We start from the raw sequence: 20,266 nt of genomic DNA, 5'->3' as shown, positions 1-20,266 counted from the left end.
TTGACAGACACAGTTGAGAACATCTGCTCTTTATTTAAACTACTATGTAACTAAATATTTGGTTACACTTTAATCTAAGGTGACAGTTACATTGTACTCACTCAAATAAGTACTGAGTAATATTAATGTACTACATGTGCTTATAGAGTTACAGTTAGGGTTTGGTTTAGGGTTAGTTGCTTGTAATTATGCATTATTTACTGTTATTACTATAGTAACTACATGTAGTAACGTGTTACTCAGCACGTTAAAATAAAATGTTACCAAATATTTATCATAAGAATGAATATTCTGTCACCCTCATGTTGGGCCACACTCAAATAGTATTATTTCAAGCTGTTTCATAAGACCATGTACAGTACCGGTATATTCCATGTTTTCTGGAGTCATACAGTATAGTAGATATGTGTGAGGAACAGATGGAAATTTATGTTTTAATTTACTACTATAACCCTCCAGTGGGCTATAGAGTGCAAGAGTAGGGTTTCGTAAGTAAAAATCCCATTAGTTTTCTCCATAGGGGAACAGATTTTTAACAATAACTCACAAACCTTTAAAAACACACCTAAACTAATCTATTATATATGCTTTTGTTGAAGCCAGCAGTCTTATTTGATATCATTTAACAGTGGAATTGTGGTGAAAAATGTATTGTTTCTCATACATAATCAACATCGTTAAATCAGTTGTCTTATATTTAGCCTTAGTTTCCATATTTTGGTGCTTCTCAAACGGACAGTCTCTCGAAGGCTTGTAGACTCGAGTCCTCCTCAGCATTAAACTTTAGAATGAGACGGTCTAGTAAGTGCTAGAATTGCAAAATTTCTTATTTCTGAATGAATCTAAAACCGAGGTTATAGTCTTTAGCCCCCATGAAAAATTTAAGAGCAGTAACATTGACCTGGATCACCTTTCTCCTTCTACTTCATCCTGTATTAAGAATTGAGGTGTTTTCTGGAATCAGAACCTCAAATTTGAAAAACTAATAAATGCGGTGATTAGTTCTTGTTTTTTCCAGCTTCGTCTTCTCTCTAAGATCAAATCCTCTCTCTCTGAGAAAACCTTAGAGATTGCTATCCACGCGTTTGGATTATTGCTACTCTCTTTGCTATGGCATGTCCAAATACTCTATTGCTCGTCTCCAATTAGAACAAAATGCTGCTGCAAAGTTCCTCAAAAGAAAACGTAAATTTGATCATGTTTCTCCTATCTTCAAATCGCTGCATTGGCTACATGTGCATTTTAGAATGGAGTTTAAAATTCTTCCCTTTGTTTTTAAATCCTTAAATAATCTGGCGCCGAGCTATTTGTCTGAGCTACTCTGTCCACACGAAACCTGAGGTCTGGTGATAAGAGACTTTTGTCTGTACCTAGATCACGGTTAAAGCATAGAGGAGATAGCGCCTTTGCTATTGCCGGCCCTAGGTCTTTAACTGCTTTTAAATCTTTTCTTAATACCTACTTTTTTTCTTTAGCTTTTAATTCATTGTGAGCTTTTGTCATGAATGTGCGGTTTGTCCTTGTCTCTTCATCTTGTGTTTTGTCCAGCACTTTGGTCAGCCATGTTTGCTGTTTTTAAATGTGCTATATAAATAAATACAAACTTGAAACTTGAAGTGCGCATGGCTACGTCACACACGTTTCAACCCCCTCGGTTACGGCATGAAAATACTACTAAAACTTAATTTTGGAAAAATACTTGGCCGGCTTTCTATTAATGCAGTGAATGACAAGCGTCCATGGTCTCCCAGTGACTTACTTTATTGTCAGGTTAGTGTTAAAGTCCCCCTGTAGTCAATAACTTTATCCATTAAAACTCATCTTTGACCACCAAAATGACATATATAAGCGTTTTTTTCCTTTAAAAAAAAAAAGTGCTCATGCCTTAATATAGCTTGAATGTAACTCGACACCCTTTCCTCATTTAGTATACGTGGTTCTATGAATATGCAAATGAGCCCCGCCTCCACTCACTCAGCTCAGAGATCCACTCGTTGGCGATCACACGTTGATCTGATTGGTTACAAGGTCGTTTGTGACGTCAGAAACACCAGCGATTTCAAAGCGTGTTTTTGAGACTGTCTTTGGTTCACTGCAGTTTTAAGGAGAAAATACTCAGCAATGGTGTCAACTTATGAATTTACACATTGTTTGTCTTAAAGCATATTAAAAACACCACATAGACATATAAACAACATTAAAAGCTTGATTTTCACCACAGGGGGACTTTAAGCTTTTTCAGTATTGTGAGCAGTCGGGAGTCGGTTATACAATCTTCTATAGGTGTATTCACATTTGAACGCACTAAAGTTTAACAACATTATTTTTCAGTTCATAATGTTGAGATTAATAGATTTTAATATATAGATTTATATATTAAGTTGCTTAAGCAAGTGACAAAACATTTAAACATACTTTTCTTATGTTAAAATCACAAATATTTAAAGATAAAACTTACAATTGACAGAAACAGTCTATCATGCCTTTTCTTTTGCATTTAAATCTTTATACAAGATATCCTGCGGGTCATAAAGAACTTTATGTTTCTCGCGAAGAGACGAGTGCCATCCATTATACTTGTTTATCTAAATGTGAGGTAAGGTTTTAGTTTTCCCTGGGCAAACCCCGAATGTTGACTGTTGATAAGTTCAATTATATGCATCTGTGGAGAAATTACTTCATTACATGTCAATGATCCATGCTCTTTTTTTAATGCGAACAATCTCTTCAATTCAGCATGTGCAGCACAGCAAAAATAGACGGTGCAGAAACGATGTAAACCTGGTGTAATGTGTGCTGCTGATACACTGTAGCACTGTGCAAATGTCAGCTAATTAAACTCAACACATTTGACCTTTCTCACCTGTAGGCTCACTCGGATCTGTCTTCTGATTTTTGGAGAAAACTGGAGAACTGTCCATAGCATCTCCTCACTTTGACATACAAAGTTGACGTTAATTAGTCGGTGGATTCCCATTTAGCGTAACAATAAATGGGTAGAAGTGTGTTTTGGGTTTGTTGCTTTGAAATGTTCTTGCTTGTCCAGCTCTGTTCCCAAACCTAAAGAGCTTTCTCACTGCCTACTGCCTACATAGGGAGCATCCTATATTAAATATATCCTCATATTTCTGGACTGGAATGCTCTACAACTCACCAACAGACCACACAAATGAGGCATGAGTGCCTCTTCATTTTACAACTGACGTTAATGTAATGCTTTACTTGTTTTCTGCTGTATCCAGATGAATTGTTAGCTTGACAAGTCAACAGAACATTTGTTCTAACTGAATTTTATTTATTTGTTCACAGAGACATTAAGCCAGACAACATTTTACTGGACGAGCACGGTAAGTCCCACAGATACTATACATTACCATCACACTAGTGCTTCTTGTTAAGACGAGCGTTACTATTACCATTGCTCAATTTGACTTCAGAGGTACCTTTCATGTCAGACATGAAAAATCATAGTTATTCAGTTATTCAAATCATACGGCGTCTTGAGAAGAGGCGTTAAAACGTGTGATAAAACAAACCCCATAGATTTAGAGTACATTAAAGGAAAGACCTCAGCCATATAGGCCCTGTTTAAGGGAGACACATTGCCGTTTACACCTGGTGTTTTAATCGGCCTCTTTTGTCCACTTGGACCCTATGGGTGGGTAAATATATGGGCTTTTTCAGATCTTTCAATCTGATTGGACAAAATAAGCTCACACAATTTACATATGAACACAAAAGAAAAACACGGAGAGCATCAGCTTTAAGTTTCTGCTCTGAAGCCACAAGACCAGCCGAACGCTGTGAGTGTGTGTTAGAAATCAGGAATGGTGAGAGAACATTGTTCTGGGTACATTTTCTCTTCAAACCAAACTTGTGTCTTCAGCTGATCAAGTTTAAATCCAGTCTAGCTAGATCTCTTCTCATAATGTTCACGCATTCGGTCAGTAGACGGAGAGTAGACGGTCTTTTAGTGGCTGTTTGAACACATTCGATCACATGAGCGTTTACACTATGAAAACAATCCGGTCTGATGTGTTTTCAACTCCCTCTGGAAGTGTGGAAAGTGGACACTTGTTTACACTTGTATTTAGAGTCGTCCACTTGTGATCCGATCGACCAAAACCAGAGCCGGACAGTAACGGAGTACATTTACTTGAGTACAGTACTTAAGTACAATTTTGAGGGATCTGTACTTTACTCGAGTATCATTTTTGGGGAGTACTCATGACTTTACTCAAGTACATTTGAGAGGCAAATATTGTACTCTTTACTCCACTACATTTCTATCCATAACCGTGAGTACCCGTTACTTCTTCTAAAAAAAAAAAAAAAAATCTCGGAAACCCTCAATTTGTTGTTTCCCTCTCAAACGTGATTGGATTGTGCAGGCGCCACTGATTGGGACAGCCTATCAGCAATCACCTTCAGCTTTCCGCCAAAGTCAACTCCATGGTCAGATTTAGATAAGAGACGAAACCATGGACGAAACAATGGATGAAGACGCAGCAGGTCCATCCCGGGAATGTGCCAACCCATGGTCCCCCCTCGCCAGACTATTTCAATTTTCTAAACAGTTAATGATAGTTTTCGCTTCAAGTGTTTGCTGTGTTTACCAATGTAAGCACTGTGGCAGTAGTAATGCAATATTTAGAAAATGTACTCTTGTACTCTTGATACTCAAGTACTTTTAAAAACAAGTACTTCAGTACTTTTACTTAAGTAGACATCTGACTGTAATACTTTTACTTGTACTTGAGTAAAATTTAGCAAGGGGTATCTGTACTTTTACTCACGTAATGAAGCTGTGTACTCTGTCCGCCTCTGACCAAAACACATCTTAACACCAGGTGTGAACAGGGCCTTAGAGACCAGAATGCTATAGGGATTGTTTTTTGTTCTTTCGACTTTGACAAAATCCCTTTGAAGGAAAGTCTGCTGATTTTTGTTCATGGTATTCAGCTGCGACAGAAAGTTCTGCAAAAAGGTATTGAATGTTATTTATGGCAGAGAGACGTTCTTGCTTCAAACAGGGTTGGCTGACCAGTGTAAGCAAACTGCATAATTTTTCATTAAAATATAAATATGAAGATGGCTATGACTCCATCCCTAAACAAACACACAGCAGGGGGTTGAAAACCACAGAGAGGCCTTGTGAGTTTTTCTCTCTCAGCATCTGTTATTCTCTCTTATACTCTTTTGTGTGGGAAGCAACAATGACCACATCATTTTTCAGTATCCTAGGTTCTGGAAATATTAATCTTCAGTAAAGAGTTCTTCTAAGCCATGAACCAAACCACTCAGCTCAATCGCATTACAAGCTTTGCATTGAGTATTTCAAAACTGGCAAAAAATTACATTTTTTATATACAGTCGTGCTCAAAAATGTACATAGGCTACACCTTGCAGAATCAGCAAAATGTCCCCCCTGCAAACTGTCTCCCTGTGGTGAAAATCAAGCTTTTAATGTTGTTTATATGTCTATGTGGTGTTTTTAATATGCTTTAAGACAAACCATGTGTAAATTCATAAGTCGACACCATTGCTGAGTATTTTCTTCTTAAGGCGAGACACGGCAGGCCAAAACATCGTGGTTTTTTTACTGGTCAATTTTGAGATTTTTGGATATTTGTCTTCAATAACATGTCTTCTTTCAGACTTGTGGTGAAAAAAAGTCAGAAATACACATTTAGGTCTTTATTTTATTACACTTTGTCTGTTTGCGTCTGTAGATTTCTCATAAATTCAACAAAAGTTGGCGTTCTTAATCATCATGCTGCTCCGCGATCGCTGCCGGCAGCCTGTCATCACACACACCGTTAGGAAGCTCTCTCTCTCCTGTACAATCCTGTCGGATCCAAATATGGTCATTTCCTTTTTATCAGCAACCAATCGTGAAAGTAAAAGGACTGAATGCGCAATCTCATTGGCTGATGATAAATCTTTAAAGCCCGTTTTCTCAAAATGACTTTTCTCTCATTCTCCAAGTCCGAAATCTCCACTTCAGTAGCACATATGTACACCAAACTTTCCAGTCTTGTACCTAGTTATATTATGAAGACATTTACAGAGGGATTTGTAAATATATTATTCCTAGCCTGATTTATATAACATTTTATTCCAAAAAATATGGCGAAAATCATTTTTTTAAGGCTATTGACAGTATATTCTGATTTACAGGATAACAAAAGTAGATATCCATAAATTCCTCTGTCATTTTTTTCCCATCTAATATGTGAACACAATGAAAAAATCATTTTTAACCTGGCTTTATCCAATACTCAGATTTCGTTTTTTTTATATATATATGCAAATTAGCGCATATTTAATTAGATACTGCCTAATTTGCATATTTAAACATTAAATTACAGAAAACGTGTAATACATTTTTTTCTCATCTTAATGTAGGTAATCACCTGGGAAGGTTTCATGGTGATTTCTGCTCGTTAAAAATTTTACCCTATTCACCTGTAGTGTCTCGCCTTAAAACTGCAGTGAAAACTTTTAAACAGGATGAAGATGTCCAAATGTTTCTTATTTTGTTTAAATATCAGATTTTTTTCATTTAGAACTGCCCTTTAGAAGCAACAAAAGATACTTACATGTTCCCCAGAAGTCAAATTAATTACAATTTACCTTAATCTTCAATTCAATTCTTGTTCAGGACAGTACTAAATCAAAAATAACATGCATTTTATATGATCCCTCTTATTTTGTTCAAATAATTAACGTTTTGCAGATTCTGCAAGGTGCATGCAAACTTTTGAGCACGACTCTAATTTTAGGCTCTTTCTATTGTGCACATTTTAATGTGGCATTTTTGCCCCTGCATCCCAATTTTCATATTATCTGCCCTTAAATTGTTTCTGATATTAGAATTGGTGTGTCCCAAATTCTTATGTTGATGCACACTCTAACGGCGCTTTGGATGAGGATTTAGTTCAGAACTACATGTCTCCCTTATCCTTATCCATCTGGTGTTAGAAACATCTGAGTCATGCAGTTGTGTGATGTCTCCAGGACAGATTGGAGGATCATTAATCTAGACAAGCATCACCTACCATTTCTGTCCTTTAAATATAAGCCCTAAGCTAAACATCTGCTCCTGTGCTGAAGAACATATCAGAGGAGGTTTTGTGATCTAGGATTGCTTCTGTCTGTACAGATTAATGTCACTGGTCTCAGAGCAGTCATTTCAGATAGATTATGAAGACAGTATATCTTGGAAAGAGCGAACAGTTGCTTTCATCACACAGCACTGAAGGCCTGTGAACACTAAACAGTTATTGTAGCTTTGACACTTACTTTTATGACCCTTATGTATTGCCTCTCCATTTCACGCTTGCTCTGAGTGAACTCAATTTTTGAAGTATTTGGTTTATTTTGGTTTATTTAGGGTTGCCAATGCTCGGTTGTTTATGTGGGGTTGTGATTTATTTGAACATTTAAATTAATATTAATTTAATCATTTAAATCAGAATTTATATGTACATGTACTAATTTAGTTCATTTATAAATATAGCCGCTCTGAAGAAAACAGTGATGTTCTCATATAATGGTGTCAATGCAGGCAGATCAATAATATTGTTGAATATTAAATGTTATATGTCCCCAACTAAGCAAGCCAAAAGCCAAAGGCGACAGTGGCAAGGAAACAAAACTCCATCAGGGGACAGAATGGATAAAAAAAACTTTTTCCTAGGGAAGAAAAAGGCTGGAAAATTAAACATTAAACATAACTTTAATAATAAAATAAACATAAACAAGAGAGCAAAAGAAAAGCGGCAGCTCCTTACAAAAGTAAAGCGGCAGGCCTAGTCCTCTCTTGTCCTTCACTGTCGTCACTCCTCCTATTATACTTCCGAAGGTCGTGAAGGTGGGAGTCAAGATTGGTGTGGCGTGCAGGTGACGCTCATATCCTCGCTCCGTTCCCACGGCCCTCGGCCCTCCTCAATCGAGCAGCCGGCAGGAGTCCCCCGTTCCCTGCTTCTCCCCATCATGGCGGACGGCACCAGGCTCCGACCCACGGCGAACAATGGTGACTCCCTCACGGACCGCAGCCGCCCCTCCAGAACCCAGGCGACCGGCAGCGAGTTCGTCCATGAGCGTTTACACTGCAAAAGCAATCCGGTCGAATGTGTTTTCAAATTCCTCTGGGAATGGTGGAAAGTGGACGAGCACAAAACGTTTTAGACCCCGTTTACACCTGTATTCAGCGTCGTCCACTTGTGATCCGATCGGACTTTTTTGACTTTGACAAAATCCCTTTGAAGGAAAGTCGTTCCACTCTGTGGCCATATTTGCAATGCCTCTGGGTAGCTGATTTGGGCCAACACCTATCTATTTGAATGGGGAAATACTGAAATCTGAAATATATATCCACCACCTCAAGTGGCCCTGGCGACAGACTCTGCACAGCCCTGCTCGATGGCACCCAGATCCAGTGGCGAGGGCTCTTTGACAGCGCGTTCCTTCTCCCGGGTTTCGGCACCAGTGTAACAAGGTTAGATGTTGTGGGAAGAAGGAGGCAGGAACAGGCGAACATTTAACAGACTTTAAGTAAAGTAAAATAAATGCGGCAGTCGTCCGTTATGCACACACATAAACAAAACATAACATAATGTCCAGACCTGGTCCTCTCTCGTCCTTCACTGTCGTCGCTCCTCCTTTTATGCTTTCGTAGCTCCTCCGTGAGATACGAGGCCGGTGCGGCACAGGTGACGCTCATTAGTAATCACGACACCTGGCTCTTGGCCTCGTCCTGCTTGCCAAAATGACACTGCACTTTTCTCCCTTCTCCCCTCCACTGGTGGGGCATCATGGTGGCCACAGCACCTGGGGGTAAGGACTGATGAGGCAAGAGAAAAGGAGACAGAAGATAAGGAGGGACAAAGGCAAGAGAGATGAAAAGGGGGGGAAAGTTCTGGGTCCGGTTCCCAAAACGCACTGCCATCTGGTGGATTTCCCACAGCACCACGGTCTCATTAGCCCCTTTCACACAGTGCGTTGATCCCGGAAAATTGCCATAAAATTGCCAGAGTGCCTTCTGTGTGAGCGCAAACACGTCCCGGGATCGATTCCGGAATGGGGACCTAGTAACATTGCCGGGATTAGTCACAGAATCAAAAGCCTTTGTGAACAAAAGCCGTAATCAATGCCGTAAGGGGTGTGTCGTGGTGATGACACTGAAGCTGAGATCGTTCGCCAGCTTTGTGGAATGGTATGTAAGATGCGCTAGTTTATGATTGAATCAGAAAAAAAATGCACGAGCGAGAGAGAAATTGCAGATCATAAGCAAACTTAAGACGCTGTGGAGACATTACACGTCACGTCGATGTCACGTCTTCACGGGATGTGTGTGAAAGTGCGCACAGATTCCGGAAAATCACTGACAGTGTGAATGAACCAAAATCAAACAATCCCGGGACAAATTATAAACATAGTAGTAGTATTTCCCGGAATCTCTTTGTGAAAAGGGCTTTTGACAGCCCAGCCCTCCTTCCTTCCGGGAGTTGGAACCACAAGGTTTGTTGATAAGGGAATAATGAGGCGGGAACCGGCAAACCTTAAACATAACTTTAATAATATCAAAAACATAAACAAAAATATAAATATAACAACATGTATGACCATAAAAATTAGTCATTGGTGTAAGAAGAATACTTAAACGCACAATTCTGATCAACTTTAAACTTTAAACTAAAAATCTATGTTTTGAGGAACAAAATTATAAAACTGATTAAAAGTTATTTTTGCAATGCAAGTTTTTTGAGTATAGCATGGTAGTTATAGGAAGATTCATTTGATATGTCCCTTGGAAAATCATGCAATCATTAAATACAGTGGTATATATATAAAAATATAGCCTACCAACTGATACCATCATTGTAGCATATAACTCAAAATTACGTTTTATAAAGCACCCTTTCACACAGCAAATGCATTTTACATCAGAGAAGCATTCATACTTTTTGTGACAAAAAGGTTAGTTCACCCACAAATGTAAATTACGTCATTATTTACTCACCGTCATGTTGTTTTAACCCTGTATAATTTGCTTTGTTTTGTGGAAAAGAAGATATTTTGAAGAATGTTGGTAACCAAACAGTTTTGGTGACACTGACTTCCATTGTATGGACAAAAAAAGAAGAAGCATATTTTAGACATTTCACAAAATATACTCTTGTACGTTTCACAGAAGAAAGAAAGTCATACAAGGTTTGAAACATTATCAAGGTGAGTAAATGAAGACTGCCTACTGCTGATGAAGCCTATGGCAAAACATCCATATGCTTTTGACTGAAAATCAGACAGATATTTGGAAGTCAAAATGCTTTTTAAGGCCATCTGCTCGGCTTACAAACACAGACCAGTGCTCTTTTGAACCCCTGGAGGGTGTCGATAAACCGCTGACTCCTGCAGACCTCACGTCTAGAGGAGGTGCTCTCCACAGCTCAGTGGACACATGAGTGTTTATATCCTTAGGAATAAAACATACGGTGCCTCCATTGCTTATACTGCAGTAGTCAAGACCACTCACACACACAGAGAGAGTTGAAAAACACTCTGCATTCTGACATGAGAGAGAAAGACACAGTTATGAAGGAGAAGAGCAGGAAAAATGCCATTATGCTTCGTTCACACACAACACATTTTTTAATCATAGATTATAGGGCTGGAATACCATGTCCATATGATGGGTATTAACTGATTATATGTAATCTGGATTACATAATCAAAAGAGTCCAAAAATTCCCTGTGTCACTGTTTCATGGACTCTTATTTTGTTATTCTATTGTTTTGCTGTGTCTGTGTTCTCTTCCTGTGGTTTAATTCCTGTTTCCTTGTTTTTACTGCATCTTGTTAGTTTTCATATCGTTAGCCTCATAGCATAATTGCCTAAGTAATATTTTTAAAAAAATGACTTAGGCAATTATGCTATGAGGCTAACGATATGTTCATCTGCTTCAAGCCTCATTGTTTGTGGATAATCAAGTCAGCGCATGACAGTTATATTACGTTTTAAAATACTCATAATCAGACTACAGTTACATTTTTATTGATTACTTAATATTCACAAAATGGCATTAAAGTATTAATAATTTTATTATTTCTCACTAATTCTTCTATTCTGTCTTTTAAATGGTCCTTTCTCAATTCTCAAAAGTCAATTCTGCTACTATAATAGATAGATAGATAGATAGATAGATAGATAGATAGATAGATAGATAGATAGATAGATAGATAGATAGATAGATAGATAGATAGATAGATAGATAGATAGAAAAATATAGTTTTAATAACAAATGTATTATTATTAGTGTTAGTATTATAATTACATTGAGATTAATATATTTCTGTCACAATTTCTTCAGGTCAAACCTAACTTTTATTTTGACGAGTTGCTGTAAAGACCTTTGAGTCCCTGTGTGTTTATGATATAACGATAGTTTTTCTCACATGAAACGGTAAAATGCTGGTGAAGTGACTCTCAGAATCTTCCGCGATATACAGTAAATACCGTTTTTATGATTGGATTCCGCAATTCCGTCCTACTTTTTGGTAACCCTTGATTTCCACTGTATGGACAAAAAAATGTTTCGCATAAGAAAGAAAGTAAATTCTGAAATTACATCATGGTGAGAAAATTTTGGATAAACTATCCCTTTAATACGATGGCACAGTAGTGCACAACACAACGAAATTTAAAAAGCAAACATAAGTTCACAACACAATGAAAACAAGCCACAACACAACTAAATCAAGGCACAACAAAATCAAGCCACAACACAACGGAAACAAGCCACAAGTAAACGAAATCAAGCCACAATGAAAACAAGTCACAACACAACGAAATCAAGCCGCAACACAACGAAACCAAGCCACAACACAACTTTGTAAGACTGCCGACTCTATAGAACAGTGATAAGGGAAACTAACTTAACAGTGCTCCGAGAGCCCTCTAGTGGTTGGGAGCATTTCCGCTGTGTTGTGGCTTGATTTCGTTGTGTTGTGGCTTTATTTCATTGTGTTGTGGCTTTATTTCGTTGTGTTGTGGCTTGATTTTATTGTGTTGTGGCTTGATTTCGTTTTGCTGTGGCTTGATTTTGTTGTGTTGTGGCTTGATTTCATTTTGTTATGGCTTATTTCCGTTGTGTTGTGGCTTGATTTTGTTGTGGCTTGATTTTGTTGTGGCTTGATTTCATTTTGTTGTGGCTTGATTTCATTTTGTTGTGGCTTGATTTTGTTTTGTTGTGGCTTGATTTTGTTGTGTTGTGGCTTTTTTCCATTGTGTTGTGGCTTGATTTCGTTTTGCTGTGGCTTGATATTGTGTTGTGGCTTGAATTCGTTGTGTTGTGCACCACTGCGCCACCGTACTTTAAGGTTTATTGTTGATTAGTATAGGTAACATTCTAATGGACTACTGGTGTTACACAAGCAGTGACAGCCAGGCACACAAATTCGATAACCATTTCATAATTATATACATTGCATTAGGAAAGTAATCCAAAATTTGCTGGAATGTTTACATTCGTTGTTTACCCTTATCAATCTATATTCAATATCTCAAAAAGACATAATTAACTATGAGGTCCATTGTTGGTGTGTAAATAATGCAGCTCCTGCATGAAGCTGTTTTACATTGATATCAACACTGCACACATCTACTCTAATCTACTCTCTCTATAATATAGGGACACATATGCATATGCATAGATAAAAAGAAAATCCCATGTGCCCCTTCCTTCTGTGTCTTATCATACACACTCAGATATACACAGCATCTGCTCTAGTTTTCTCACAGCCTGTGGCGATGGCAGATCTTCATCAAGGTGAGCGGCTGACTTTGGGCATCTCACTCCGGTCACTGTTATTTCCTTCGCTGCTCACCACACTTAAAGTCATCTCATTACCAGGAAAGAGTAGAGCAACAGTCCCACAAATCAAACCAAACTGTTTTATCAGGGCAGAAAGGAAGGAGTAGATTCTGGAAGGTGCTGTTTAAACCTCAATATTGAGACAAAGCAGGGCTGTATATATTGTAGAATGGGGGATTCCTGTTGTAATGCAAGCATGTTGTATATGAAACCCTAGAAGCAAGGCTAAAAAAGGGGTAGGGATGCACAATATATCGGCCACCATATCGGTATTGGCTGATAAATGGTCATTTTTAATGTTAACGTTATCAAGCTGATATATTAAAGACGATAAATAATGGATTTTTTCCTTCAGCTGAGAAACCTCAGATGCGCTCTGTTCGCCATGATGGTTTTGAATCGCTGAAAGGGTTAGTTCACCCAAAAATGAAAATTACCCCATGATTTACTCACCCTCAAGCCATCCTAGGTTTATATGACATTCTTCTTTCAGACGAATACAATCAGAGTTATATTAAAAAATGTCCTGGCTCTTCCAAGCTTCATAATGGCAGTGAATGGCCGTTTCTGTTTTAAGTCCATAAAAGCGCATCCATCCATGATAAAAGTTCTCCACACAGCTCCGGGGGGTTAATAAAGGCCTTCTGAAGTGAAGCGATGCGTTCGTGTAAGAAAAATATCCATATTTAAAACTTTACCGACTAAAACAACTAGCTTCCGGCAATGGTGAGCATGGGGCATGGTCGACCCAGCGTCTGGTAAGCCAAGACGATGGCGTCCACTATCCAGTGAGACAACCTTTGCTTGGAGAGAGCCTTTTCCTTGAGCTTCCCACCAAAACAGACAAAGAGCTGGTCTGAGGTCCTGAAACACTACGTTCTGTCTACGTAAGCACGGAGGGCGCGGCGCGTACTGGACAGAGCAGTCGTGAGAGCTCGTCGGCTACACGATTCAGCTCTCCCAGAACGTAAAAGGCCCGAAGCGACCACAGATGCTTCTGACTTCATAAGAGGAGATGGTGGGCGAGTTGCGACATACGGCGGGAGCGCAGACCACCTTGTCGGTTGATGTACGCTACTGTCGCCGTGCTGTCTGAATGGACTAGTATGTGTTGGTCCTTAAGCAACGTTCGAAAACGGTGCAAAGTCAAACGTACTGCCAGCAACTCGAGGCAATTGACATGCCAAAGGCGCTGGGGTCCTGTCCAGGAGCCCGTGGCAGCATGTCCATTGCACATGGCACCCCAGCCCATGGCAGAGGCATCTGTTGAGACAACAACATGCCTGGAAACTCGTTCTAAGGGCACTCCGGCCCGTAGAAAGGAGAGGTCCGACGACAGGGTGAAGGTCTGATGGCAGGCCCGAGTAACTGGTACTCGGAGCGTGCCCTGTTGCCATGCCCATCTCGGGACTCAGTCAGTCAGTCAGGACGAAGTCAGTGCTGATGTGGTCTCATATGAGGCAGTCCGAGCGGTGTGGCTGCCGCTGCGGATGCCATATGCCCCAGGAGCCTCTGAAATAACTTCAGTGAAACCGCACTCTTGTCCTCGAATTGACTGCACGCGCTCGCTCGTAAGTTGCGCATACATGGCGACCAAGTCGATTTCCATACCGAGATAAGAGATCCTCTGCACAGGGGAGAGTTTGCTCTTTTCCCAGTTGACCTGAAGGCCCAGACGGGCGATGTGCCGGAGCACCAGGTCCCTGTGTTCGCAAACCTGCTCTCGAAAGTGAGCTAGAATCAGCCAGTTGTCGAGATAGTTCAGGATGCGAACCCTGTGTTGTCGGAGTGGCACAAGGGCTGCCTCAACGACTTTCGTGAAGACGCGAGGAGACGGGGCTAGCCCGAATGGAAGTACCGTGTACTGGTATGCCTGAGCCTTGAAAGCAAACCGTAGAAACGGTCTGTGTCGAGGAAGACACAAACGCTGGAACCACCACAAGACTGGCCAGCGACCTCATCCGGAAACCTCCGGTTGTTCCACATCGGCAGCCTCAGATCACCCTGGCCACCAGCCAAAGTACCCCCTCTCGTGGAGAGAATAAATTGGGGTGTGGCAGAGGGTACTCTACCTCTTAGGTGGTCATTGAGTCTCGATCGCAACATTGCGATGGTCATGTTCCCGCAATGAGATCCACAAATGCTGCCTGAACGTGATTTAAGCCCAAACACGCCAGGCAGCGTTCGTGCCCATCAGCAAAATTAATCAGTCTACCGCACCAAGAAATACACGGGCGAGACATCTTTAAAAAGACGTTCCGCGTGCATCTCTTTTAGAGAGGATAAAACTCAACAGCAGTGCTGGAGCGCCCAGGGAGAAAACACACACTGTGATCTCGCTGGAACACGCCGTCACACCAACACCGCTGAAGAGTCACTCGTCTCGTATTTAGAACTCGTAGACAGCTTGCAGTGGAGAGAAGTGAAGAAACACTCGGCTCCGAAGCAAAAACATAATGCGAGATTGCCGCGCTGCTCCTTTTATACCCACGCGGTGGGGCGGAGTTGCGCTATGCAAATTCTGCAGACCCATGGCATTGTTTTGCCATTGGCTCGTTTTGTAAGAACTCGAAGGTGATAGGCTTCTAAGCGAAACCACCATTTCGTCATTCACTGACGTAACTCGTAGTGACTGAACGAAAGGGAACCACTGTTATAGGACATGCTTTGCCATTGACTACTTGTTTCGTCTTTGAGGGTTCTTTAAAGCGTGAAAATGATTTGTGCTTATCACATCACAGCTAAGGATTGTTAAAAATAGCTAGAATAGGTTTGGGACTGTGCATGTTGTTGTGGGGCCATCAGCCAATCGGTGTCGGTGCATCATTCCCCTGCGGCTCCAGAGTAATTGGTCACATGGCTCAGGTGACTGCCTCAAAAAAATATAATAATTTAATAATAATAATACAATCTGTATAGAAAATTAAGTGCCCCTGGGCCAAGATGAAATCATGAGTGTCACATGCTTCCAGTCTTGCTCCAAATGAGCCAGTGCCATTGAGATGAATGGGAATGCTAACAGATAACTATCTCCAGATATTATAGACCTTGCAGGTATCAAGAGATATTGATTCAATGATGTTAACATACTCAGCAGTATGTACTTTCCCATCACCAGCAAATGCAAACTGGGATGCCATTAGCGTGAGACTATAAATCTCAGGAAAGTCTCTGTAAGCATTCGTTTAACCGCTTTTATTTAAAGCAAAAGTTTTGATTATTGTTTAATTTCCTTATATTTGATTTAAATGAATTCAATTTATTGTAGTCCAATGATATATTGTAGTGTACAGTATGTGGTTTTGTTTAGTGTTTATCTCTTCTTTGCAGGTCATGCTCACCTGACAGATTTTAACATAGCTGCTATTGTGAAGGAAGACTTAAAAGCCACATCTATTGCAGGGACAAAGCCATACATGGGTGAGAGCTTTCATACTTCTCTTTAACACTGAACGACTTCTAGTCATGCTTTATTTGTGTGGTTAAACAACTTCAGTCAAAGGTTCCTTATTTCACTCTTCATTGACAAATTCTTAAATGTTATAGGAAAGTAGTTTTCACAGTTTTTTTATCAGATAAAGTGTTCTTTCTTCTGTTAATAAAATGCATGGAATTCACAGTGAATCCTAGACTGACATTAAAAGCCTTTTATAACAGAATTAAAATCTATGGTTAAAATATGGTTTAAGTGTACTGCTGAATGTACTTACAAGCATTTATGGTAAACTAAAATAGATGCTAATGCTATCATGTACTAACTAGAAAATAAGGATTTTGGTCAAATAGATGAACCTAAAGCTCCACAGTACCAGACTTTAGTATGTTCCATTCTAATTTGGTAAAAAAAATTCATCACCAAATTACCATGGTATCATAGGTACTATCAGAAGATAATTTCAGTAAAGATTTGGTAGATAAAACTTAAGTTATCAAAGCTATACATTCCCTGTAATGCAATGAAACCTATCTTTTGAAAATGCTGAAACAAGTTCTGTACAAACCAGTACTTCATAAACTTTCGCATAATCTTTGCTGTTGTGTTATCTATTGTTGCAGCCCCAGAGCTGTTCCAGTCGTTCGAGGGAACGCACCCAGGTTACTCTTTCTCAGTGGACTGGTGGTCTTTAGGGATTACTGCATATGAGCTTCTCCGTGGACAGGTGAGGGACTCTCAACCATCTGATCTGAGATCAGTATTAGGACAAGACGGTAACACTTTAGAATATTGTTCCTTCATTAATGAATAACTACAAATAAGTAACGCACTGTTAACATTCTAGTAACTATCAAGAAACTCTGATTAACGAATTAGTAAGTAATAGCGCTCAGTCGAATGTGGTGGTTCACTATTCGCTAATCAGTAACTACTATTTTTCACACCTCACTGAAGACTACTATATACAGGATCATAATTAATATTAATAATGCATAATGTATAATATAAGGTAATAGTAACCTATTAGTAATGAATCAAGTGTTACTACATCCTTCTAAAGAAATGACTAATTATTTGGATCAGTATTCTAAGGTGAAAAGCTTGATAACTACCTAATATTGACTGAAATCATTGTAAGCTTTTGAGGTTTTTGTAAGGTTTTGGATAGTAATGACTGAAGTGTTACTACATCCTTCTAAAGGAGCTACTAATTATTTGGATCAGTTTTCTAAAGTGAAGATCATGCTAACACACTAGTAATGACTCAAGTGTTACCAAATACATCAGAAGGAATTACTAATCAAAATCTTACAAAAATCTCAAAAGCTGACAATGACTTCAGTCAATATTAGGTAGTTATAAATTGTTTCTCTTTAGAAAACTGATAAAAATATTTAGTAGTTCCTTTAGAAGGATGTAGTAACACTTGAGTCATTACTAGTGGGTTACCGTTACCTTTTATTATAAATCATGCATTATTCATGTTAATTGTTAACCTGTTAAGCTAATACTGACCTACCACATTCGACTGAGCTCTATTACTTACTAATTCGTTAATCAGAGTTTCTTGTTAGTTAATCGTAGTTACTAGAATGTTAATAGTGCGTTACTCATTTGTTCCTGTGTAGTTATTCATTAAAGGGTTAGTTCACCCAAAAATGAAAATTCTGTCAGTAATTACTCACCCTCATGTTGTTCCAACCATGTAAGTCTTTCGTTCATCTTCGGATCACAAATTAAGATATTTTTGATGAAATCTGACAGCTGTCTCACTCCTCCATAGGCTTTCAGAGGGACCGAAACTCGCCGGCCCAGAATAGTTATTAAAAACATCGTTAAAATAGTCCAAGTGACTCCAGTGGCTATACATTAAGTTTATCATGCGACGACAATACTTTTTGTGCGGAAAAACAACAAAAATAACGACTTTATCCAACTATTAGTGTTCTTCAATGTGGGCCTCTGACGAGAGTTCACGGGAGCGCCAGGACGCATGCGCGAGAACTGAGATTACGGCGTTCTTCTTCTACTACTAACTTACTTGTTACTGGCTGCTCACTCCTTGGGAGTATTACCGCCATCTACTGTACAAGATGACGTCCCGACATTGCCGGAAGCGCAAAACGGTCTGTTTAGAGGCTGACAGAATTTTCATTTTTGGGTGAACTAACCCTTTAATGAAGGAACAGTGTTCTAAAGTGTTACAGACAAGACTCATCAAGTGCTGCTGAGAATCAGCTGGCAAGCAAATGTAGACGTTTCATTGACTGTTGCATCATGGCTGATTTCACCCTGGGTTCTCTCTTAAGAGGCCGTACATCATGCGCACTAACACACCAGCCAATGAGATCCTGCAAACTTTCCACAAAGCGCACCCCTGTTACCCTGCGGCCTGGTCTTCAGGGATCAAATCTCTCCTACAAATGGTAGCATTAATCACACCGTAGTCATACTTTATCGCATTTATTTTTAGGATCAATTAAGAAATATGCATTATCTAATACCATCGGACACATTGATTCCAAAAGAAAAAGTTTCCGTCTGTTGTCAGCTGTTGTGTGTAGATGCTCAGAAGAGGATTTCCTGTCTCTCGGAGCTCCAGGACTTGGAATACCTCTCTGATGTCAATTGGGATGCTGTGCTCAGCAAACAAATCCCACCTGGCTTCCTCCCTAATGTCAGTATATAACACACACACACACACACTGCAAATAAAGAGACATGCACATGTAGACTTTCCAGATATGAATGATTTTAACTTAATTTATGTTACACTTTGTAAAACTTGTGCAGATTTATGATTAATTGGTCTTAACTGAGAGGTTTTGATGCAGTGAATCTTGGGAGCCATCAGTTGACCCCTACAACAACAAAAAAACGTTCGTTTTAGAAGGCTCATTTGCTGAGGTTATTCTTTAAAAATGTCTGTTTGGAACAACAGTTCAGCATGGTTACCGTGATTGCTTTACCTTCAAAGTGTCCTGCGTAAGCAATATTTATGCTGTTTGTAATGCACTGTAAAAATGCTGAATTCCAAAATTGGCTCAACACAAGTGAAGTGAATCTTAGAAAAGCTCTGGCACTATTACAGCCACATGCTTCAATATTTTGCAATCTGTGCGTTCCTAATGTGATGACATTCACAATGTGATGATGAGATTTGAAGTACGCTATAAGTGCACATTCAATACAATTGAGTGCCCTTCTTTTTGAAATAGTAGTGCTTGCCAAAAGATTTTGATTTGTTCATGGGCACATTGCGTATAAACGAGTATTTGTTTGATGGCAGAGGCGACGACTAAACTGTGACCCCACATTTGAGCTGGAGGAGATGATCCTGGAATCCAAACCGTTGCATAAGAAGAAGAGGAGGCTGGCGAGGAAGACGAAGGAGAACGGCTCTGATGGATCTCCTCAGGTAGCATCTCTCTAAGAGTGAACTTTTTCATCTTCTCTCCCTCATATTGCAGTTATTACTTCAGAACATGACAATCTCATCACAGTTTTTGGTGAGAACCCATACTGAACCCAGCTTGTTCACACTGTCACTGTGGAAGGTGGTTGTGCAACATAACTGCAAAAAGACAAACAATATTACATTAACATTAACATATTACCTTCACATTTTTCTGCAGTGACTCTGATTTGTTTGTCAGTATGAGTAATTTCTCTAATGGATTTATGCAGTGGGAATTAAGAATCGTTGACATTTAGAAACATTTTCTAATGATGAGTTTTGCAGCACTGATTTAAGTACTCTTTATTTTAAGGTGGCCGTGTTACAGTGTAATTATACATTTTAGTACTTATGTACTTACTATAGGGTTATGGCCCCGATTTTCTTCAAGCGAAATCGAAGAACGAACTGGTGTGACATAATTTCGAACAAAATCATGCCAAAATAAAGTATAAACAGCTTGCCAAAGTGAACTTTCTGGAAACGTTGCCATTG

The 20,266-nt window shown here is 39.4% G+C and overlaps 1 protein-coding gene across 1 annotated transcript in view; it reads left to right on the top strand.

Annotated features, from left to right (window-relative positions):
- The window catches only part of stk32a (serine/threonine kinase 32A), a 75,683-nt gene that overhangs the window by 38,835 nt on the left and 16,582 nt on the right, over window positions 1-20,266 (top strand). Inside the window, exons 6-11 of the mRNA XM_084386431.1 lie at window positions 3,310-3,347; window positions 16,209-16,298; window positions 16,935-17,038; window positions 18,624-18,740; window positions 18,866-18,991; window positions 19,604-19,732. Of these exons, the coding sequence (XP_084242557.1) occupies window positions 3,310-3,347; window positions 16,209-16,298; window positions 16,935-17,038; window positions 18,624-18,740; window positions 18,866-18,991; window positions 19,604-19,732 (604 nt within the window). The remainder of the gene's footprint in view (window positions 1-3,309; window positions 3,348-16,208; window positions 16,299-16,934; window positions 17,039-18,623; window positions 18,741-18,865; window positions 18,992-19,603; window positions 19,733-20,266) is intronic.

This window comes from Rutilus rutilus, assembly GCF_951802725.1.
Source record: "Rutilus rutilus genome assembly, chromosome: 18".
NCBI classification, from domain to species: domain Eukaryota; kingdom Metazoa; phylum Chordata; class Actinopteri; order Cypriniformes; family Leuciscidae; genus Rutilus; species Rutilus rutilus.
This window is presented reverse-complemented; position numbering and strand designations above follow the sequence as displayed.